Raw genomic sequence first — 24,454 nt, forward strand, 5'->3', positions numbered from 1 at the left:
AAGAAAAGGTCATTGAGACCATCTCCCCAGACCAAAAATCTTCAGCATCTTGAGGCTGAGAACCTCTTATCTTCATATGTGGTGAAATACTGGCCTAAAGAAAACTCATCAACTTCCACAAGGCCACTGGTCCACCCAGTGGCTTTCCCATCCCTTCAGCTGCTCTGATGGAGCTGTAGACTGGGCTAGATCAGAGGTCAGTAAATCACTATTGCGCCAATTTTAAGAACAGTTATTTAACGATATGTACTGTTGTTTTTTAATGAAGATTACTTACTTGCATGTGGGATGCCAGGAAAAAAGAAAATTAAAAACAAAGGTTGCATTTTATCTTGCATGCAAAAATCCTGCTAAAATGGATACTACAAAAAAGAAAAAAAAAAATCCAAAAAAACCCCAAAAAACCTAAAGTGGAAAAAAATCCCCAAACATAAAAAAAAAACAAACCAAAAACCAAACTCAAAATCACTGTCCCCTCTCCTCTCTCAGGAGAGGATGCTACAGAGGGTGAAAAGGATGGGAAGCAGGAGAGCAGCACACATCTTTCAGATGGCCTTACTCACTTTAACTGAGACTTTGTTCCCCAGAATATCCTTGGATTTACGTGGCCCATTGGCTTCATTTTTGCCACTGCTCTCCTTTTCCGCCCGCTTTCTCATGCGCAGGGTATGCCATGAACATGACTTCCTGTTGTACCAAAAAATGCAGCAATCAAACAGCAAATCATAGCAGGAAGGAAGTATTTGGAAAGGGGAACCAGCATCCACATTTGCGATTACTGCAATTCCCTAGGAGGTGAAAGCCACCGGCAACACGCCTATCTCAATCTGAGCAATGAGAGTTGAAGTTAAAAACCAAACCAAACAGTTCTGCGAAGCAGATGTTGTGCCACGCTTGCTGTTTAGATGTATGGAGAAGGAAAAAAATGTCCATGATGGAAGCAGGCAACTAGAACTTGGTCATCTGTTGTCTTGCATGGCCACAAATAGAAATTGATTTTATTTTTGCTACAGTTAAAAGGCCAATTTGGGCCTCAGTCTTGTTGGTTAAAAGCAGTAAATGTAAATACGGGAGAGTGGTCTTAATAGGTTACTTGGTAGAGCAAATTAAAAAAAGATTTAGAAATTCAAGGCTTTGCTCCCTATATGTTGCTCAGAACATGAATAACTCAACAAATAGGAGCTACATGATTAAATTTCCAAGAGATAAGTAATTTCCTAGAACGACAAACTGTGCTGTGCCTCTCAAGACCAGTAACTTCCCATTTGATTTTGCCAATTCAGTTAGAGAAGACATCAGTCAGTTCATGGGTTTTGGATAGCATCACAGCAGGCATGAATTCCAGTACATTTTTCTGCCCTCATTGCTGCTCTCACGACCTTACTCTTGGAAAAAACAGTAATAGACCATGTCGCCCTTTGTAAGAGCAATGCTGTGTTGACAACAGAAATTGCGTATCAAGCAGACATAAAAAAATCAAGAAAAAAACAAAACTTCTCAATATGGATTTCATTTGGTTTAAATAGTGGACAGGTTGGGAGAGATTTGGGAAAGGGTATGTTGTCCAAAGCAGAAAGCTCTCAAAACAGCAGTGCAATGATCCAGGTTCAAAGCATCTGCCCACCTTTAAGTCATGCAAATTTGATTTGCATGTTCAAGCCCAATGTTTGGCACGTCATGTCTACAGTACCTTGATACATTTTACATTGCAAGTTGCATGTAATCCAACGATCACCTGCGATGCCAATAAAACGCAGTATGTTAGCAAAGTAGGACTCAAAGGATGCCCCACACAGCCGACTCTCCCCCGTGAACACTGCATCTGATTCCTAAGAGGTTTTTGGTTATACTTCAGCACCTGGTGGGAGCTGTACAGTAGCTCAAATTAAACAAAAAACCCAAACCAAACCAAAAAAGTAAACTAATAGAACTGGCTGCCATTGACACAAGACTGAACTGGGTCATACAGACTGCTTCTGCAACCAGGATTAGTGTCTCCACTCAAAGAGCTGGCATGGGAAGTCATGTTCGAGGCACAAGGAGCACCGGAGCACCCTGCACATCTCAGCCAGACAGGGACTGCTCTGTGATATTTGGGTGTTACTGAAGGAGGTCCAAATTAGATGTGCAGAGCAGCGGAAGTTATCCAACAGTGCAGGACTGTTAACGTTTTCCTTTAAGATATGGTAAGACTCAAAGATGTGGCTGGTGGCCTCCCTGACCTATTGGTGAATAATACATTGTGCCAGCACTACTGAATTGACCACATACTTTGTGTACAGTATTTGTCAACAGAAGAAACAGTTTTATTACTCATACTAATTAGTGAATATGAGCTGGCAGACTAGACAGGGCTGAGAGTAACACCAGCTCCAGGTTACTTGTACCCATCAGACTTCTATTATTCAAGCATCTTTTTGGTTTCAGAATTGTTCTAGCTGTTCGAGTCTGAAAACATGATTTAAGACTTTAAATCTCACTGCAGGAAGAAAGAGGGAAGGGCAATGCATGTGTCTTTCAATTTTGTTATGCCTTCCTGGCCACAATTCATCCAACTACATAATTTGACACAGAATTTGACTGTACAGCTGCCATGAAATCAGCGTCTTCACCAGGAGCCTGCTGCCATGGGGGAACCTAAGGGCGCATAGCTGCATATTGTGGTTAGAGAGGAACCTGGGAATGGCCGTGGCGGGTGTGCAAGAGTCGTGCTAAGCAATTCCTTTGCCTTAACATGCAATTCACTGTGGCATTCATTACTGAATGACTGGTAAAATCATAATTTCTCTTATCTGAAACTGCAGCAGAGATCAAGTTATTGCTTTTAGTGAATCTGTCAGAAAATCTTTCCTTGTGTTCAATTCTGCACCTCATGGTACTCGTGTAAGGTAACAAAATTTGTAGCATACATCATGCATTACCATCTAGTCATTTTAGATGTTAAAAGAAATCAACAGGTATTACTGAAAAGAGGGTTGTACCTTCTGTGTTTAATACCAAAAAACCACTTTCTTGCATTAGTCATTTCAGACTGACAAATTTCTAAAAATCAGAAAAGAAAAATAGATATCCACACATTTGTTAAATAAACAACAAAATGTTACAAACAACAACAACAACCAAAAAAAAAGAAATAATAAAACCAAACCAAAACCAAAAAAGGGTCAAACTAGTTCTTTTACCTCATTAAAACATGCTCATGGTGAAAATTTATTTTACATATTTAAAATAGTACATTTAAAATTAGTTACATTACAGGTACAATGATGAACATTGCGACTATCCATTATATTGCACAACCTGACTTCATCAATTTGACTTTGTTTCTTTTCTTTTTTTTTCTTTTTTTTTTTTTAAATAGTGCAAAATATTTTATACAGGAATGTACTTGTTTGGGGGGGCTTGCAAACAAAAAATATATTACAAAAGTTACTGCGAACAGAAAAAAAAAACCCAAACCAAACCAAACCAAAATAATAATAATAAAAAAAAAGATACAAGCTGTACAAGGAAATTGCCATAGACAACAAAATCTCTCCTCCTTGAGAAGCGAACCTCAGTCCAGCACGGGGCCTGGGGTTTTTTTGTGTTTCTTTTTTTTTTTGCTAGATGCTGTTATAACCAATATATAGATTAGTAACTTAATACAACATAAATATAAGTCCAGTCCAAGCAGGTCCATGTTGGTGCAAAATGTTGTAATGTAAAACACATCTTTAACCATCTATGGTTTTATTTCTCTCCAAAGCATAAACAAAACCCCACAAAATGAAAATAAGCAAAACCCGAGCTATCCACCATGGCTGCCCGATGCTGCGGATTGACCACTCAGCTTGTTCCAATGGCACTGTTGATAAAAATCAGCAGGAATTCCCTACCATTTGGGTTTGTTTATTTTGATTTATTATTTCTCTTTCCTCAAAAATCCACATAGTGCTCCCAGCGAAGCCAACAAGCACTTACTTGATGCTTCCGTCGCTATTATCTGTAGTGGATTTAGTGAGGGGAGCCAAGATATTGCCGGGGATCCATCCTTCAGCAGCTGGAGAGTGGTCATTTGCAGGCTGGTACACCAGGAACATGTTCTGCTGGTTGATAGCAAGGATCTGAACCACCTCTCCTTGATTCACACAGATCTCATCCTCTTTCAGTGCATAGTAATCTTTAATCACCACCATGGAAGAGGTCCCATTGCACCCTCCCAAATCAGTCTGTGGAAATGGACACAACAGAAACTGGTGAGCAGGTGGTGCTGAGGAACCTGACTCTTCCAGCAGCAATCCCTCTACTTCATTTCCAGCCTAACTGTACCAGGGTTAAAAATACAAAACACTTCACAGTTCACATTGGTAGAAAAGGATTTTAAGGATCTGAAAGGCGGCAGTAATCTGATACAAAGCAGACTCCTATTTCACATTAGACTGCACAGCTGCGAGTGACGATGCCCCAGCCGTGTTCTCATTTGTATGGTGTTACAGATGAATCATCTGTGCTGAGACAAATGGGGGGAAAGACAAACGAAGGCTCAATGTTAGAAGCCGAATGAATAATCACACATCTCATGATCTTAAATATAGGTCATGTAGGAACGTGGCTTTGGTCAACCGCAAGCAGCAGCAGGGTCCACACACTGCTGATGGCTACTGACTGGCAGTTTGTGTGCAGTGCACAGGCATTCAAATTATAACCTTCAACTGGCACCCTACTAACTGTTAGGTGGGAAAAGGTCTAACCTCTTCTACACCACCAGAGTAGACCTCTTCAGGAATGGGTGGTTCATGGATATTAGAGAAGTCTGAATGTTGCTGCTGCGAGTACTGCAAATGGCTATTGAGTTCACCAAGTCTGCAAACACAGTGGCTCTGTCTCCATTTCCCAGCTGAAGTACCACCCATCTGAATGCCAGAGCTTTTGCAGTCTGTTTAATTCCAAATCACATTTTACACCATTGCTTCAGTATGTTGATTCCTGTTGACCTGGTTAGCTGATAATTAAAGCTAACTTTACAGATGGTCTATGATATAAGAAATGGGCTATAAGATCATGTTTTATCAGATGAGCTCAGTACCTTGCTCTGTTCATAGCTGTCTCCGGGCTGTGAGTGTTCATACCCTGTGCTGCCGTTGGAGGTAGATATCTTCAGGGGTGGAAGAGATGGGTTACGGCTTGTAGCCTTCAAAGGCTTCTCTGACCCTACTGGAACAGAAGAATAGGGTCTGCTGTTGGGCTGAGGGACCCTACCGGTCTGGGGCCTCAGCACTGCTGAGCTGCTTTCTTTGCGCTGGTACTCTATGGGAGACTGTAGCGCTGCAAAAGAAGACAAGAATTAGCTGTATGCTTTCAATGACATTGGAATGCAAAGGGCTGCAGAACAGACACATGAACTGCAAACCAAACAGTAACAGGAGATGCTACCCATGGAAGCATTTGGTGTGTTCATGGCTAGACAGGATGCAAGCATGTTACACTGTACTGTGTGTGACCTGAACACAGTACTCCGTGCTACTGCAATGAACAACTTCTCTAACCAACACAGTAGGCTAAAATATTTGCCATTAGAGCATACACAGAATCATAAAATAGTTAGGGTTGGAAAAGACCTTAAAATTATCTGATTCCAACCCCCCTGCCATGGGTATGGACGCCTTACACTAGACTATGTCACCTAAAGCTCTGCACAGCCTGGCCTTGAACGTTACCAGGGATGGAGCATAATTGCATTAATTTTCTTTGAAATAATAAATAACTCACATCCTATAATCAAAACAAATGAAAGCCTGGATAAAAGATGCACAGCTCATTTACAGTGAATTTTGCTATCATCAGAAAACACAGGTCAGGACTGTTAAGTTCTAGCTGCATATTCCCAAGAGAGTGTAACTACTAAGTACTCTTCAGACATAAGGCACTGCAACTTGGCTCTCTATGTACTTTCTATATTAACTACCTTGGTTCAAAGAAACTGCTGGAAATGACCAGTAAGTGAGAAAGTATAGCTGGTATAAAGACATTAATCTTAGCAGTACAGGCCTCTCCAGAAAACACCCACAAGCAACACTAAACAACTTCATAAGCCTTTAGAAAAAAAGTCTGCTTGTGAGAGTGTACTTTTCATAGTCATGCAAAGAGCTTATGCTGGGAGAAGGATAAAAATGCAGATGGTAAGGAAAGAAAAACTTTTTATGTTTAAAGGTGAAGGGATCAGGGCTGGGACTCACAGTGAATGGGAAAATGGGCAGATTTGCTAGGTCCAGACTACCATCCCCAGACCTATGGGTTTGGTTTTTTGTATGTTACGTGGCTTTCACGGATGATATATATAGTCAGTTAATACTGTGTACGTGCATCAGACTGAGCCTACTGGAATGCAGAGAGACTAGTCTAGCGAGAGGCAGACAGAGGACGTAATGTCACAGCATCAGCCTAACCAGGGAACCGCAACAGAAGGAATGTCTTTCACAACAAGACAAAAAGGAAAGAAAAACAGAAAGGCTCAATACCACACAGCATACTCTCTAGCATTCCCCTTCCAGGGAAAGGCAGGACTACTCCAACAAGGAATCATTCAATACTAAAGAACGCAGACTAGAAAAAAGAGTAAATCAAGGAGGGTGCCATATTACCATTCTCTTCGAAAGGACACAAACATAGACCTGTAGCAATCCAGAAGATTACTTGGCTCCAAAATCTACCCAGTGACTCTTGACACAAAAGTGCTTTGTATTTCTGCCACAGTGGCTACCACTGTAACTCAGCCACCTCAGCTGCAGCTGAGAATGGTTTGGTCCTGCTGCAGATCAGGCACAGAGAAAAAGGAAGGTTGGGGAGAACTCTGACAATGATTTTGACAATGATGGTGACAATCTTCTAGTATATACAGTAGATTAGGCTGCAAGATCTTTAGCAGTAAGATCTTAATGAATACTTATTAATCTATCTTCAAACAATCTATCCTACTCAGTGCTTTTAAAGGGTATTTAGTCAAGTGTTCATTTTAACTTCTAATTCCACCATAAACTATCACAGCGAGGCCTGGCTTCCAGCCTCCTGTTCAACATCTGTTAGTATTCTTACAAGCCTCTAGCAAAAATCAGTGTCCACATACTTGAGTGCTCTCTTTCTCTCTCAGAAGCCCCCACAAAACATGATTTTTAAAAAGGTACAGTTCAATGGCATTTTCCTTATGAAATACAACCATCAGCAACGTATTCTCTTTAGAGCTTGCTTCTTAGAGCAAAACGAAAGAACAGTCCCTACAGCCAATCATTTGGAGCACAGTTTGTTTCTCAAGCTCAGCAGCTTTAGCTTGTCCAAGGAAAAATATGAAAAGTTTGAATATTACAGTGGAACTGCACAAGGTTTTACATTCATGAACTGTGGATGCAAATACTATGCTCTGTACGTGGTGCCATACTCTATATGGCTTCCCTGTTGAAGAGAGGAAATCAGAGACAGCTTGGGCAAGAACTCACAGGGAATATTTTGTTACTAAGTTTATGCAGCATGGGCTCAGTGTGGATTTAATATGATTTTAAAGGCAGAAAACATCTGCTTTAATGAAATGCAAAGCTAAAGAATGTATTTAAAGATTAGTCAGCCTCAATAAGATTACATCCTAAAAACCACTTAAATTGTTCTGGACTGGAAAGGCTCTACTGGACGCAATATCACTTTCTTGGGTCTTATTTATAGGTTTAAAAGTGAATCCTTAAGCCTTTGTTTTAATATAAATATATTTTTACTTCTAGCTTTAGAGACACTGATGATTATGTTCCTAACCCATCAAATTCTTTGCTGGCCTCACAGAAGATAGGCTAAATGGGGGTTATGAAGATGCTTCAGTAGAAAAAGGGGTTCACAGGGCAGCAATTTCTGGTAGGATATAAACAATGAGTAAGAAAGATGTGGAAGGGACAGAAAACCCCTGCAATGCTGTGTGTGGAGTTCTCAAAGCATCTAAAAAAATTTCTGTAGCTAACCATTAGTGGAACTTATTTTTTTCCCAATAATCCTTCACTTAAAGCCAAGCTCACTGACACAGAACCAGCAAGTTTTGGTACCAAATGGTCAAACTGGAGAATTTGAGACTGCTCATTTCACCAAAGTATTTAAGGAATCATTTTACAAGTGGTTGTATGAGGACCTTTCTATTGCAAGTCACGAAACCCCAATATCAAGCCTTGGAATCATGGGTGAAACGCTGTTTTCCTTCTCAGCTCAGCCACAGTTTTTTTTTAGCTGTCACAAACAGCTTTTGCATGCAACCCTTTCCCAGTTAACTTCTGAAAAGTAAAACTGAGCTGAATTAAAATTTAAAAAACCTCCATGGTGAAGAAAAGGGAACCTTTGTTTTGATGCGAACTGAAAGCGCATCTTCAGACTTTGCAACAGAAAAATCCACAAAACCGAACACCAAAAGTCAAAACTCAAAAAAGCTACCAGATTGTGCCAAGCCAAAACATTCTGATGAAGAAAAAGAAAAAGCTTCTTTATTGAATATGTATTTAGCTTTTAAATATAGGACTCTTTTCTAATATAAGGTCTGTAAAAAAAGGCTGCCTTGAAATGAATAGTGCAAACCAACTTTGGAACCATCCAAAGTAATTATTCCCACTTAAACTAAAGAGATACTATTTTTAGATTTTTTTCTCTAGTTTTGGTTCCTCCTCTTTCCCTCATCCAGTCATGAGCAAGAACAAAGTAAAATTGTTACCTGAATTTGAGTCCTTTGCATTTTCAAAATACACACTTCTGTAAATCATGTGTGCCTGTTTATCTGTTCTTGGGGATAAACCCTGCTCTAAGTGGCAGGCACTGTGTAGATACAATGGCAACCTGCCTTTGATATGGCCTTGGGAAGGGATTAGATTTAAAATCTCCCTGTAGAATGGAAAGCACCAGGTGATACAGCCCTGCAAACCCCAGCATTTTTGAAGAATCCTGCATAAAAGTACTTCAAAAGTACTTCCAAAGGCACATCACTGATGGAGGAACTTGAGACCTGAACATGAACCTGACTGTTAACATGAGCAGCAACTGCACAGGGAACCACAATCTTTTTAAGCAGGCAGCAAAGAGGCTGGACAAAAACAGTCCATGAGATGCTGCTGAAGAAACCAAGCCAGAGTGACCTGTGGTCTTTAACGCAAGATGAGGTCCAGCAGCTTCTCAGGGTGGGCTCCAGGACTACACAGCAGTTCAGGTTAGGCTTGCCCAGCCTTCCTCCCATGATTCACCTTCTCACCAGGAAAACCTGGCATGAAGGACCTCTGCACAGCGGCACTGAGGCAGTCTCTTTCCAAAGACCAGCTGTAAATTATGATGCTTTCCCATGTATATTGTGGATACCACTTGACTCAGTGCTCAGTGACAGGCACACTGGGCTCTAGTTTTCTCCTTTATGAAAAATTGCTGAATTTTTTTTGCATGGAGCCAACAAAGACACAAAGATTCCATACCCCAAATATGTTCAGGAAACAGAGCAAAATCAGGAAAACCAGCAAAATGTACATACCATTTAGGAAATCTCTTTGTGTGTCCAGAACCTGGTTGATGTCCTGTACCCAAGCTTGCTGAATTTCTGGATTAGCTGCCTGTAAAATGACTCTGTCTGATGTTTCCCGGCTCATTAGAGCAAACTTGCAGGGATCATTGTCCACGTTTTCTTCAATGATAAGGTAGTTCATCTGAAACAAGCCAAGGTAAGCATGTTACATGGAGCATGAGTTAACATCACTTAAGAATCAGAATAAAATTGTTGTGAAAAGTTCCTAAAAATAACTGAGTCCAATAACAGACTGTCAGATCATCATCATCAGAATTTGACTCATTTAGATTTAGGCAGATAGATCTTAAATATGATGCTTAATATGACAGAGGTACTAGACATGAACCTGCCTCGTCTTAAATTACAACTTCTGTTTTAAGGTAACAGACCTGACTGATGTGCTAGAAATATACTGTAACCCATAAATACAGTTAAAATGTTCGTATTAAGATGTTAATAGAAGTTTAACATTCCTCCAATTTAAATAAGTGTTTACATTTCTTGTCCTCCATGGGAAAGAAAGTCTCAGTCATCAGAGTATTTTAAAAATGAAATGGGATGTGCACAGGGATATGCCAAGAAAAAAACCAAACCCAGCAATTCTCCCCTGATGCTTGAAAAGACCTTCTTCTTTCTAGCAGGTTACAGTCATCTGTGCACAATCACTTCACTTGACTGCAGTCACAGATACTCTTTCTGGAAATCTCATGGATGGCAATTTCAGCTCATGTCCTGCCCTTGGGAGCCCTCTATTTAAGTGCACCCCTAACTTTAACTTTTCCTAAGCTACTTATATCTATGATAGTAAACAAGAATAGGTTGCCACAGCCTTTCAAAAAAAGACTTCATATCAAAAGTAGACAGCTCCAAAGACTAAGGCAATAACATCCCTCTAGAAGTCTATCTTCAGTTGCTCTAAATATCTGTCAAGGTATGGAGAGACTCACTCCACATCTGAACACTGCCCTGGATTCAAACTGCAACATGGAAGGAACCTCTTCCTTCTCTCCTGAGGGTCTCTGTGAAGTCAGAGGGACATGCAGGAACTCCTCTGACATGAGGTCAAGGAAAGGGACAGACAGCGAGCCTGGACATGCCCTTCCTCTTGTTCTGAGCTTTTGCTCCTTTGATTGATAGCCAAAGCAAGCAAGTCAATCCTGGGATGACTCCAGGAAAAAGACGACTTGTAGGTCACAGTCCTTAACTCACTTGTGTCTCAGGGAGGTGCATTTGCCAAGGCTGCCCACTTAGGTGTTTACAGAGTCTGAAAGGTATCCAAGTGAGAAGCATCCAAGAAGGGATGTGCAATTTCTGAATGCTGATTTGTGACACAAAGGAAAGAAATGGAATATCTCGTGCTGGCTAGGTCCTTCTGCTGTGTCGGAGGACACGACCAGCAGGGAAACAGCCTCCTTCTCTCAGGAAGTGTCTCCAAGAGAACTGGACGACCATGACTGCAGATGGTATCCCAGCTAGCCAGAGATGGCTAGTCAGTACTGAAGCAACCATAAAGAGGCATTCAACCTGCCCAGCAGGATCTTGTCAGCACTTGAACCAAGGTCAAAGAAACTTGGTCCTAGCTGACAGTATAAGAAACCTCCTCAAATTCTGTCCCATGAACTCAGACCAGATGCAATTTCTGGATGACTATTTCTAGGGCAGGATTATGAAAGACAGGTGATGAGGCAGCTTGTTTATGTGACACCTTTGGACAAAGTGCTTCTTGGCAAAGAATCACCCAGCTGAGGTTGAGGCTCCACTGCAAGATGAAGATGCCCAGGGCACAGAGAGGAGGGGAATGGTTCTGCTGTAGGGAGTGGTCCTGCTCCACTGCAGGCCACAGCTCATCTCTGCGGGAAAGCATGGGAGAAATGCAAAAGCAGCCAGAAGCTGAAGCAGGGGCTGGGAGGCGGGGTGCCAGCACACAGACTCCACCCTGCAATGGGGCAGATGCACATGGAGCCATGGGGGATCCCACACTTGCCGCAGGCACTCAACAGGAGAACAAGCTGTTTGCCAAATGGAAGAAAAGAGGAGCTGGAAAACTATCAGACAAAAATTTTAAGCTCAGGCAGTGAGAACAACATTACTTTCATAGGCTGTTTAAGTAGAAAAGCAACTCATACCCTTGAGGCAAGCTCATTTTATTGACATTAGGAGAGATTTATTTTTCTCTCTTTATCTACAATATACAATTCAGGGATTGTTTCCTGCAGATAAAAGCCTCATTGTTATACATACAATAAACTGAAGAAAAAATGATTAATATTATTTCCATCTCCAACTTTAATAATGATTTAAATCAGCAGTAAGATAAAATCAAAGCTGATCATCTAAATCAAGATGATTTTTTATTTGTACACTTTAGGTTTTTCCTTTATAGCTTATTATTTGGTTGGAAACTCTGAAATACACTGACTTGCAAATGGATATAGGCTTTTCAGTAAATGCTGCCATTTCTGTCAACCAAGATGTCCTCATTTCAGTAAATACGCTGTTTATCATAGATTTGTTTAGTTATATATGGTTAATATGCATTATTTCACCTGATAATGTTCTTTTTGCTTTCATATTAATGTACCATTTAAAATTTAGAGCAAACACAATGCGTTCTCCCACATCTTTTTTTAACCAATCTGGTGGTTAAAATCAGTCTCAGACTGCTTTCTCAGCTTTGAACAATCAAGACATTCAAATGAAACAGTGGCTTTGCTCTTTCTGCAGGCACAGCAAAGGCTGTTCTACCAGAAGTGCAGCATTCACTTACCTTCACTTACCATTTCAGAGGTTAACTTTGCATTTGTCAAACAAGAATAAAACCCCTTAAATAAACAAGTATTTTCCCTGGGTACTTTCAGTTTTTACTTTTAGTCCCAGCCCCATAATGTGGAAAGATTATTTAAAACCAAAATTAATTTCTTAAAACTTTCTTTATAGTTTAGCTGGTTTTATGATTCCTCACAGCTGCATTTTTAGAACTAGGCTTTGTTTGGTTTTGAAATAGTTCTGTCTTCTTGCAACATTCACATCTGTACTAAGAGCCCTCCCCCAATATGGGAGAGTATTTCCTGTAATGTCTCATAGAGGCTTAGTATTTACTTACAATTTGGCCTAAGATGACTGTTTTGGATGCTACACCTTCTACCTTTTACGACTATGCTTAAATCAACAACTGTATACTTCCTTTGACTACTACAGGCTTTTGTAGTAATATTTGCGAACTCAGAGCTACGAATGACAGAAGACCTGCCCTGACTGTTCCTTGGAAAAATCATGCAGTAAATTTAGACACCCAGTGTTTTATTTGAAGATGGTCTTAAACAGCTTCTGATCCACTGAAATGTAAATGCAAACGTTTTCTGCAAATTGTTGTCCACCTATGACAGGATGGACCAATCTCAGCATAGAAAAGTGGCAGACTTACATGACCACCAAACAGAACATGCCTCTCCCTTCCTACATCTATCTTACCTTTATGCTTTTCTTGAACATGTAGCCTGGCGTTAAAGATCCTTTTCTAAGAAGTTCACTGAAGATAACTATTTGCTCGAAGAGAAACACCCTACGCTCCTTTGGTCGAGACTGAACTCCAGAATCCTGCTCTGTCACGTAGAAGGTGTCCTGCTGCAACAGCTTTCCTTGAGCTGTCAGCTTGCCCTGAGAAGAAGACATGGCACCAACATTACAAACCCTGACCCACCATGATCCTGCAAGACAATCTATGTTGCATGCAGTCCAAGTTTTCTGGACAATACTGAATATATGTGAGACATATTTCCTGCAAGTTATGAAAGCAGCAATCTTGTAAATCTTGAAAATAATGGGTTTTCTTTGTTCTCATTGCTATTGATTGTGCATATAAAACCAAAAGCAAGAGATCTCAAGTAGACTGTTTTGTATACTTCATTTCAAACACCATTCCCATTATGTAGTTTGTTATTGTAGTGTCTTGGATTCCCTCTAGTCATGAGCTCTCCATCACTCCCTAAGCCAGTAGTCAATGACACAACACCTAACGTACAGAGAAACAGGACCTACCTGTTTGCAGGAATGCTACAATGCATAAGATGGTAAGACAAACTTGACTTTATTTTGGAGATAAGACATCTCACAAAGACTGCCAAAGTCTATTCTGGCTTAGTTACAAACCACAAGCTGTAACCCGTGGGATTATAACTCACAAGTCCCCTCCTGGATGTTGCCAAACTCAGAGGGAGCTGTTAACATGTTAATGCTAGGTTACCTTACTAATAGTCAGTGCAGTTTGGGTCACCACTTATTTTTCTCTGGCAATAGATACAAGTATAATTCAAGCTTGCTGAAGCTGTTACAGACCTCACATTTTGAATAAACAATAGATATATTGTCACAAGTTTAGAGTGACAGGTATATCACCCCCACCTTCAAAACCTCACCAAAGGATGCAGCTCAGCACTGGACAAGAACAAGCACTAGATAAACAGCCTGGTGTTGGTCAGATTGTAGAGACAATCATAGCAAGATAAAATACTTTTTCTTCCCTAGTTGTTATTATAAGCAGAATGCAAATTCATACCTCAAAGCCTTGGAGGCGGCCCAGGTTCATCATATCATTGCAACGTTTCGGTACAAGGCACATTAATTCAACTGCTTTCTGTTAAGGAAAAAGGATGTTGCGTTATTACAAGAGGATCAGAGGGTTTCTAAAAGCAAAGTGTCAAATAACGAATTTCAACAGTGTGACAGCAGTTATTTATGGCAAGGCCGTCATGCACTGAAGATGTATAGTAGTGTCTAAAAGAGGATGGTGCACCTACAGTGCAGGACTGCACCTTCATCTTTTACTTCTGACAAGCTAAGAGAAATACCACGTTTAGAAAACCAGCAGGATCTTCAGCTATTGTCAAATACTGGAGTTTTCTTTCTTGCATATAAAGTGCCATTAGGTAACATAGCCGTATTGTCCAGGACACGAAAATGTACCTCTATATCGGAGCACTCCAGACCAGCTTTTTCACTGTACCTCAGGAAGTCCTGGAGAAAGCAGAAAGGTTTGCATTAAGGCACTTCAGAAAGAGAAAACAAAAGATGTTGAAAAAGGAAAAGCACATTCAGCACGAGATTTTCTGAGAAGGAACTGCTAATATTAATAAATTCATCTTCAGAGGTTGCTGAACGTTACAACCACTTTTGTAGATATAGAAAAGGGGTGTGGATGGTTACTGAAAACATCATAATAAAAAGACAAAGCTGGGATTAGCCCTTGGGAATGCTTACTTGGTCCCTGTCTATAGCCACAAGACCACACACACACTTGAAGATTTTTCTTTTCCTTTTGGCATTTCAGGGAACATGCTGCTGCCTCTTTGCTAGTGTGCAATTACCAAACTGTGGGCTGATGGTATCTTGCTTGAGACTAGCTCAAAAAGGAGAAGAAACCAGCTCAGCACCCTGGTACTGCTGGAGGTTACAGGGTAGGGTTCAGACACTTAATTTTAAATATTAGCTTGAGACCCTTAGGGACGAATTTTCAGAAATGCTGAATAATTGGCACTGTGGATAAGTCAGCAGAGGCCAGAGTGGTCGCACTCCTTGGGAAAAAACTGCAGTGAGCACCTCAGGTTTTCAGACAGCAGAAAATTCTGGAAATAAGTTTCTTATGCTAATTTGAAGAGAGCTATTTAGAAATGGAGGCTATAGCATTTATTAGAAGCATACTATTCAGCACCAAAGACAGGCTTTATTAACACATCTTTACTGCAATTAAAAAAAACCCTAGTTTGCTCTGAAACTTTACAGTAAAAAAATCCCTATCTGAAGTTCACTCTTCTAGAAAAGAAAATCCGATAGAAAAAAAATAATGTTCTTATCATCCTAAATTGCAAACCGCTCCCACGGATGTGGCCCTCCTGCTCCCTGGATATTTTCCCTGGGACTGTGTCATTGTACACCCATGTTTAAGCAGACTCCTTTTCTCTCTTAATTTGATTAAGTTACTCCTCATCAAAACTAAGGCTAATAGAAAATAACAGGATTGAATTCAAAATGCAGACTACAGTTTAGTCTAAACTGTATCTTTCCACTCACCTTGAGAAGAAGCTGATATTTAGTTATTCTTTGAATGGGTTTGATGAGAAAGTCACTGATGGTTAGCCGTTGGCTTATTTCCTGTTGAACCTCCTAAAAATTAAGGATTAAAAACAAATGCAAACAATCACAGAGTGAGACAGAGAATATGATAAAGTATCTTAGCAGAGGCTTATTTCCACAGCAAGTTGGTCTGTTCTTAATCTTTTGTTTGCAAGAGGGAATTTTAGAGGATTTAAAAATCTGGCATATCCTATTTAGGCAAGGACTGGGCAAAAGTCATGACCAAGCTGGAAGGCATTGGAAAGCACAAAGTCCCTTCCCACTTTGAGCTGACTGAGCAGGACTGCAAGGTCTGGAGACTACTTTTTCCACTGCAGCGGGGATTAGCTCACAGACAAGCCCTGCAGAGCCAGCCTCATGCCCTTGGGTGAAACAAAACATCTTTCCCTTGTTAAACTAACTTCTTTCACATTAATATCTAAATGTGCCTAGTCCAAAGATTTCTTGAAACAGACAAGGTTATTGGGAATTTATGAGAGGCACCATCCAGCTCCAACAACTTTTACTTCCTCCCTGTTTATAGACTACAGATTAAAAAGTCTTGTTTTATTTTGAAGAGATATCAAGGCAGTTGTGGCACTCTGAGGGCCACAGACAGTTAGTACAGGATTAAATATTTATTATTAATTAACAATATGAAAATTTGAAATAGATTAAACAACAACATTTTTTCTCCATAGCAGAGACTTTAGCAGCACATGCAGTATCGAAATCTTCTACAGCTTCAACAAACCCCACAGTCTACTTGACTAGGACTCCCAGCTGTAAGTAGCAGTAATGTATAATAAGCCATGCTTACCTCAAAGTATGCCTCATACTCAGCTACTATATATTCAGATCGTGGCTTGTTTTGGCAATATACCACATACATGTGTAATCGCCGCTCCTATGAAAGCAAGAGGCACAGCAGCCTGGTGAGATATTGGCTACCGTCTGTTCTGCTATTAAAAGCTGGCAGAAAGTTGCTATTATCTTCTGCTTGATCTTCATTATTTTTTGTTTAATCAAAGATTTAGTTTGCTGAAGTAGGAAAGGTAAATTGTAACTGGTTCCATTACTTCTGCACCTTAGGCAAGGCGAGGTTTCCAGGGGTAGCCAGTTAGAGATGCCATCCCCACACTGGCAGGTCTGAAATTTCCTACAGAGTTTTGCTCTAGCTAATATCACATGAACATGTCAATCATAGCATTTGGCAAGTACCTGCCATAATTATATTTTGGCAGATGTCCGTGGCCACATCAATTTTTCCCCCAAATAAGAAGTCTGCAAGAAGGCAATGGTTAACGCTTTTAGTTCAGTCCAGCTGCTCACTAAAGATGCGTAACTATAGGGATACTTAAGTTTAGACATGTAAAAGTATCAAGTCGACACAAACAGATGTTTTTGGAAATAAGTCATCACACTCTAGGTGACAAATATACTAGTGATAGGTAACAAAATAAAACTTACATGCTTAATAAAAAGCTGTGCTAAACGGTCAGGTTCTTGAAGACATTTTTCTAGTTCAGCCAGGAAAAAGCTGAAAAAAAATATCAGCATTTAAGGATATTTCTTTAGGTCATCCCAGCAGCAAGCTAGTTGTCCTTCAGATATATCAGTGCAATTTTAGCTAGAACATTCAATAATAAAGGAGAAGATAAGCTTGGCTTCAGCCCTTGGTGGTGAGATTTCTAAAACATTAGATGAGAGCTGTGAAATGTGGAGGTCTTGCCTTGCAAAGCTATCTGCTCTTCTTTACTGTTACAGTAGTTTCAATTTTCAAGAAGTGCCAATTACTATCTAGTTGCTTCCATTTACTGACAACTCCCAAAGTAAAACTTTTCCAAAATGTTTGTGAAAACTCAACTGAAGCTTTACCAGGAGTTCTCAGTTGCATGAGCATATTTGGAGTACTAGTCAACGTGAAAGAGATGCAGAAGTTTCTTCTTGAATAAACAAATCAGCATGTTTTTGCTGGTAGAGTTTTGGTATGTTCTGGTTTCCAATGTTTTTCAGTATATTACTAACAGTAACATACTGTAATTCATAACAGTAATTCATAAATACCATCTCTATCTTGACCTGCCCTTTGGGGATGTAATTCATTCTAGCTTGAATGTCATTCCTTACCAAGAATATACTGCGATGCCTGAAAGTGAGGTAAAAGCAGCTAAACTGAACTTTAGAGATACCGGTAGGTTTTTCTAACTGGTAGGCAAATCTTGACAACCTCCCTTTCCATGATTATCCTCCTTTTTCACTGAAGGATTTCTGTCACAAATGCCTCCATGGATTTGCTACAGTAGCCAGATTTGGTGAGACGACAAGCCTTCAATGGTCTAGTCCCAAGAAATTCTAGAACCCCCAAAAAAGATGTATATTGGACAGCTGTGCCAGCTAAACATCCCTACTGCTACCATCAGATACAGCTGCTTCCATAACTCAATCCTCCATAAATGTTAAATTCATCTGCATTTAAGCAGACTTTCTGACCCAGATACGCAGAACTAAAAATAGGGAATCACTCCTTATGTGTTACAGAAAACTCCTATCATCACACTTAAACAATGAGTGGCACTGGTGAAATCACTCTGTTGGTAGTATCAATCTGATACATGGTGAAGCTTTTTCTAACATTTTTTGTTTTGTGCCCACAGGGCATTTGTCAGAACGTAAGGAGAGGCCTAAGCCATGAGACAAACAGACACATGATGGGAAGGATACTGTGTTTCCTGCATAAGGGAAATGTCCAGAGCTGAAGATCCAGCCTGGTGTCCATTGCTCAAGTCTTCACATGCATACTCAAACTCTAGTTAGCTGGAGCTGTGGAGTACTGAGTGTCAGAGTTGAAATGATAACCATATTGTCCATAAGCAACATTGCTGTTCTTAAAGTTACAGGGAAAATGGTCCAGGGTTTGAAATAAGCCTTGTGTTTCCCGCAGCTTTCTGAAAGCTATTTGTATGAGTAAGGAACAGAGTTCCTAACTCAGACTCAAAGGCATCAATTAGGCCAAAGCATGTCAGGGTTTTCATGTGAGAAGTATCTTGAAGGTATTCAAGGCCAGGCTGGATAGGGCTTTGAGCAAACTGGTCTAGTAGAAGGTGTCCCTGTCTGTGGCAGGAGGGGTGGAAGTGGATGAACTTTAAGGTTGCTTCCAACCCAAACCAGCCTATGATTCTATGATTTACATTTTATCACCAAACTAGCCAAATATTACTCGTATGGGTCTCCCTTCATGATCCTATCAGCCACATGTGAAGATGTTCATACTGCTGAGAACAACAAGACAGAGGAAAAAAACCCATGTCTTTCCAGCATTGCTACTGCTCATCAGTGGGATGAATCGAACCTATATCTGTGATCCAAGAAACACAATTATGGCAGCCTCAGTAGCTTTTCTGAGGATCCAGCAACTCTCTGGGAGCCATGTTGGGACTGCTTATGAGCAGTAGCTCAGGAGCTGTGGATGGACCACAGTGATATCTTCCTTGAGCCTCTTGTGGCTCCCTAGCAAGGAATGGCAGAGCCGCTGGCAGCACAGCACTGACACAGAGCAGACTCTCTTGTGTGTAACATTTTTGTCACACTGACCAGCACTCCTGGCATGGTGTTTCAGCCAGCATAAAGCTGTATCTGTGATCAAAGACAGCATGAAAAACACTCTCCCATGAAGCAGTGCAAAGCTATAGCCCATCAGTTTTTTTCACTGGGAGAAATGATTATATGTAGGACCAATGCTTTGCATCATGCAGTTGTGCCAGTTTTGATTGGGTAGACAAAGCCCTATACTGGGATCTAGTGTGTTGTGAAACTGTGGCTAAAAGAACATGAATTAGAACATGTTCTCAGGAGTCAAGGTAGCCATGATTTGTGAAGCTATTAAGCAGCACTTACAAACCAACAGAGATCATTTGAAGTGAGGCAACATCCTTTGGAAGTTCAGCCCTGAATGACCTGCTGATGTCCAATTAAAAGCAGCTTAGACATACAGACATCATATACCTCAATCCTTTATGGATGAGTGGCTAGAAAGGCGCTTAAAAAGGAACTAAACGAAAAACTTACTCTTTGTGCCAGTCATAGATCTGGTGAATATTGCCAAATACAATCTTGTCTTTACCCTTCATATCCTCTGAAACTCCTTTTTCTTCCATCCTCTTCATGAAGCCCTTTAGGATTAATGACCAGTAATTAGTAAAGGGTTTGTATGAAGGGGGGAGCATAATTACACTCTTTTCAAAGAAGCAAAAGTTTAAGGTCAGGATTTTTTAAACTGAAAACACTTAAAATACCTTTTGTACAATTTAAAACCAGAAACCCTTCTAGATACTTTAAATTACACAGTTTGCTTAAAATGGAACTTTAAAGGATTTATTCTGAATATCTACAATACTTACACGAACTGTTATTAGAAGTCATTGAAGTGACAAGTGCAATTTGAACATAAAAGTTAAACAAAAGTAGCTTATCAAGCTCTTGGCTTCTCTAGAAGAGAGGAGGAAGAAGACAGGCTCTGTACAGATTTCTTCTATTCATCACCAGGAGTATTTTGTGGGAGCACAAAGCCAAACAGAAAGGTTAAAGAGCCATGTGAACAGGATTTGTCCCACCTCCTCAGAGTTTCTTTATATGCCTTTAGAGTACTGGAGCCTAGGTTTGCCAGTGGTCTTCAAGTTTGGAAGCTGTTGAAAATCACTGTTAGATGGGCTGATAATTCTCCCTGGACTAGTGAATGCCAAAATCATAGCTGAAAGCCCACTTTAATCATGTGCCTCCAGTTCTGAGTCCCTGCTGGGAAAAAAACTGGACCCTGCATATGAGTTGGCTCTGAGAGATGATTGCTAGCGACCAGCCAGGTCTTTACAAGTTGAAGCTTAAAAGACTGGTTTTTTCAACAGAAAAAAAAAAACAAACCCAAACTGTTTTATCTCAAGTTGGTTTTGGGTTTGGTTTTATTTTTGCAAAACAATAATCCACAGTTGCATTTCAACACAGATCCAAACCCCGCTTCTGCAAAGGTACTCTAGACACAGGACTTCAGTCCAGGTGCAAACGTGAGTAAAGTACACGTTACTGTTACTAAACGTGACAGCAAGAAAAGGCACACAGTAAGTGGTAGGAGCATAAGTTATTCTCCACCACTGCCATCCAGGCTGCATTATGGCAGAAAGAGTTTGTCACAAGCAGGGTAGCCAAGAAAAACCTTTGCACACTGGAGTTGAAACCTAAAATACAACATCTGTTAGATGGAAACAAAAACAGTTTCCAAAAGCATTTCTTCTTGTTTCTGTCAACATGAGGAGGGGACCATGGAAGCAGAGTGCAAAATAAAGCAGTTTGTTTCTCATGCTGTACTTTCTGTTGTTGTCACTTGTCAGCATGGTGCTTTTTAGTGGGAAAACATTTCGCACAGAAGGGTGTGCTTCAGCTCACCTCCACAACAGTTCCCAAGTCTTTGACGTAGTCTTTTTCAGTCTGTACCAGCTCATTTAAGACAAACCTAAATTAAAACAGAAAACACACATATCTGACCCTATTCCTCGATGTTACTGTTTGCTCCTCTTATCGCATATTACCTCTCATGAAACCCTGCCGTCATCCAGGTCACGTAACACAAATCACTCTTCTCTCACTTACAGCTCAGTGGAATGGAAATCACAAAACCATCACATTTCAGGTCAGAGTAGTTCCAATTCTCTTAACCGCTCTTTCCTGCTATCCCTCTTCCCCCCCCCACATCCCAGGATGCTGCAAGAACAGCAGCACAACCAGCTGCATGTACTTTGAACTACCTCTCCCCACTCTCCTCTCCTCCACCCCCATGCAGCACCCCTGACAGCGATGGGAACATGTCCTGACTCATTCCGCATCAAACAGGAGAGGATTTCTTGCCCCAGTCCCTCTGGCTTTGCCCAGGTTTCAGCACTTAAGTTTTAATTTAGCAGTTTGAAACACTTGGAAAACAAGTCCCCTCTCCCGTCATAACCAAGAGCTTAATCTTTCAGACTAGGCAATCTACGTGTGGGTGTCAAATGCTTCACGTTGATTTGAGAGCTAATAATCCCTGTGTAGGAGAGTCATCTAATGAAGGCCCCATGCATGTAAACAACAGCAAGCTAAAAAAAGCTCCTCCTTTGTAAGTCAAACTGACTAATCACATAATGTTCTTTCGAGGACAATTTCAAAAAGTTACAGCTTGCTGCAGACAGTTTGCCTCTCAACTACACCAGTACATAGATTTGGCACGTGACAAACTCCATCTGTGCTCAAGTTCACTGCAGCAGTAACAAGGCTAACAAGATATAGGGATACTTTCTTGTCTAATATCACTCCATTCACATCAGTCAGCAGACTGAAATGATAAGGCTGAGGGCAAACAGTGCTAAGATAAAAACCTGGTCGAAAATATTGGGGTGGATGAGAAGGGAAGTAGACTGATATTGCAATGAGAGAATCAGTTACAGGAGGTTACTAAGAAGATAAATCCTGCTCCCGCTGTGCTCCCAACATGTCCCTTGCTCGGACAGAGCAGAGATTTGTAAGACATGTGGTAGGAAGAGGTCGAACAGCTTCTTTTTCATTTGAGAGTGAAATCCAGCCCCCTTGGCAGAAGTCAGGGCTGGCAGCAGCTATGGCAGATGCTTGTGCTCACCAAAGTGCCCTGCCAAGTTCTGTGCCTGGGTAGTAAACATGCACGGGGCAAAAGGCTGCTCTTTTACAAAGCAGCAGCATGTGGCCTGAGCAAGTGTATGCTGCACAGTCCCTCTAGCTGGCTGACCTACCGTGCCCTTGCAAAAGGCTTGCCACGTCTTCTCTGCCCAGGGAGGCATGCTGGGAGGTTACTTTCTGGCTCGAACCACCTCAGTCTGTATCACTCCCCACAGACATGGAGAGCTGCTGAGGCAGTGGGGAGAACCTCCACCTGCCCACCGACTCTCCTTTGGTCTGAGGTACTGCAAGGGTCCACCTGGCAAAATCCTGCTCTAAAAATGAAGCAGCGGGTACCTGTAGTACAAAATGCTGCAGGACATGCAGACAGGTGGGTGTGAATTACACATCAGTGCAGTGACCAGGTGTCTGTCTATCAGGTGAACAGACCAAACCTGCAAATTTACACCTGTATTAGAAACGAGGGTCTGCACACCTACTGCTTACCTTAAACTCAGCACCAGTATTTCCCCAGCTCCCCTCTTCTAACAGCAGAAAAATCAACCTTGACCATCTCTGTGAGTTCTCTGCAGCCTACCTGACACAGTACCTTAGAGGTACTCCCAAATTTAAGGTTTCTAAAGATGCATGATGACAAAATTTTAAGTTCACTCATCTCCTCATCTGACACCATGAAGCAAGGGCATGCAGTTGCTTGGGAAGTGCCTGCCCTGGTCACCAGCATGTATTAACTACACAGCTATATTTAAAATGGCATGAACTGGAACAATGGTAGAGCCTCCTCACTTCTGAGTATCTAGATATCTTTGTAACACTGTATTAAATTTATACTGAAAAACACTATTCAATGAGACTCTTGCCTTATTGCTCATAGAAATGCAGTACTCAAGCCTGATGGAGTTGGGCTTTCCGAACACCAGGGCTAACCGCTGGCATGTGCATGCTGCCCATGCCTGTATAAGGATTCAGCTGCTGTTTTGTGGGCAGCAGGGGCTCACAGCTTGAGTTGGAGCTAAGCTACCTCATATGGCTATGAAATTAAACCCAGCAAGGTACAGAACACAGACACAAAGGAGCTAAAAGGGAGACAGATGTCTTGTGCTGAAAGCCACTAGCAGGTGCTCCTAAGCATCCTGGTGTTTAGGAAATCTGGATGTAGGCAGCCACTAATTACACCTAACATGCTGCCAGGCCCCCCACCAGAAGCATGGCATGCTAGAAAGCCTTACTGTATCTATGCCTACAGTGGCAAAGGTCTCTGCACTAAAACTGCGACCTGCAGTTAGTTGCCAGTTATCTAATTAATGAATTGCTACCAGAGAAACCCGAGAACCTGCAATACTGAGAGGCTTTTAGGAGACAGGTGTGCCCAGAGGGGGTCCCTGCAGGAAGGCTGATGGCTCCCTAGTAGAAAACATCTCCCATTCTGAAACACACCTAGGAGTGCCATGTGCCTGCCTGTTGCTGGGAGTTGACCCAGTCCCTCATTGTATTGCTTCCCTGGCTTCCTACAGCAAACTGCGGGAGCAAATGATGGCTTTCACAGACCTCAGACACTGCTCCTACTTCCTCTTCTAGTTTTAACAACCTGCTTGTTCTCTCGTGATTTGGTTTCCTTCCCCGCTTGGCATCTTTCCCAGATGGGCTGCTGCTCTTCCACCTCTCACCTTCCCACACTGCAGTGAGACCTGCATGGACCACTACTTTTCCCCTCAATCTGCCATTGTTAACATAAGAGGCAGTACAAAGAAAACAGCTACCCCAGCTCTCCTTCATATAATTCTTGATTCTACTTCTCCAATATCTTTCAGCTGAACTATTCATTTAAGAAATACTTTGATCATGATAAGCTTTGAAGGCACAAGTGTTATTTTTGTTACATTTAAGGGAGTGTACTGGTAATGCAAAAAAATAACCAAAAAACTTACAGGAGCTGTCGCCATTCCTTTCCCCTCCAATTATAACGTGAGGGTTTCCCAAATGAAACTTTCTCTTCAGTGGTGTGTTTCCACTACAAACGCTTCTGAATTCTGCCCCACCTTTGCTAATAACTAAGGTAAAAAAATATTTTCTCATAGAAAAAATCCTAGTGGGATTCTCTGTTCTTTTCCTTGAGGGTAGCTAGTA

The 24,454-nt window shown here is 41.2% G+C and overlaps 1 protein-coding gene across 12 annotated transcripts in view; it reads right to left on the reverse strand.

Moving 5' to 3' along the window:
• Nucleotides 1–24,454, reverse strand: part of KALRN (kalirin RhoGEF kinase) — a 521,871-nt gene that overhangs the window by 27,905 nt on the left and 469,512 nt on the right. For 9 of the 12 annotated variants that reach the window (XM_065671394.1, XM_065671393.1, XM_065671396.1 and 6 more), the window contains 11 exons: nt 21,092–21,158; nt 19,724–19,827; nt 17,126–17,195; nt 16,476–16,562; nt 15,614–15,706; nt 14,510–14,560; nt 14,103–14,180; nt 13,019–13,204; nt 9,515–9,686; nt 5,069–5,307; nt 2,961–4,211 (listed from right to left, as the gene is read on the reverse strand). In XM_065671394.1, the coding sequence (XP_065527466.1) occupies nt 3,960–4,211; nt 5,069–5,307; nt 9,515–9,686; nt 13,019–13,204; nt 14,103–14,180; nt 14,510–14,560; nt 15,614–15,706; nt 16,476–16,562; nt 17,126–17,195; nt 19,724–19,827; nt 21,092–21,158 (1,399 nt within the window). In that variant the 3' untranslated portion in view covers nt 2,961–3,959. The other 3 variants (XM_065671413.1, XM_065671397.1, XM_065671399.1) reach the window with 3 other exon arrangements.

This window comes from Lathamus discolor, chromosome 3 (genome assembly GCF_037157495.1).
Source record: "Lathamus discolor isolate bLatDis1 chromosome 3, bLatDis1.hap1, whole genome shotgun sequence".
NCBI lineage: Eukaryota > Metazoa > Chordata > Aves > Psittaciformes > Psittacidae > Lathamus > Lathamus discolor.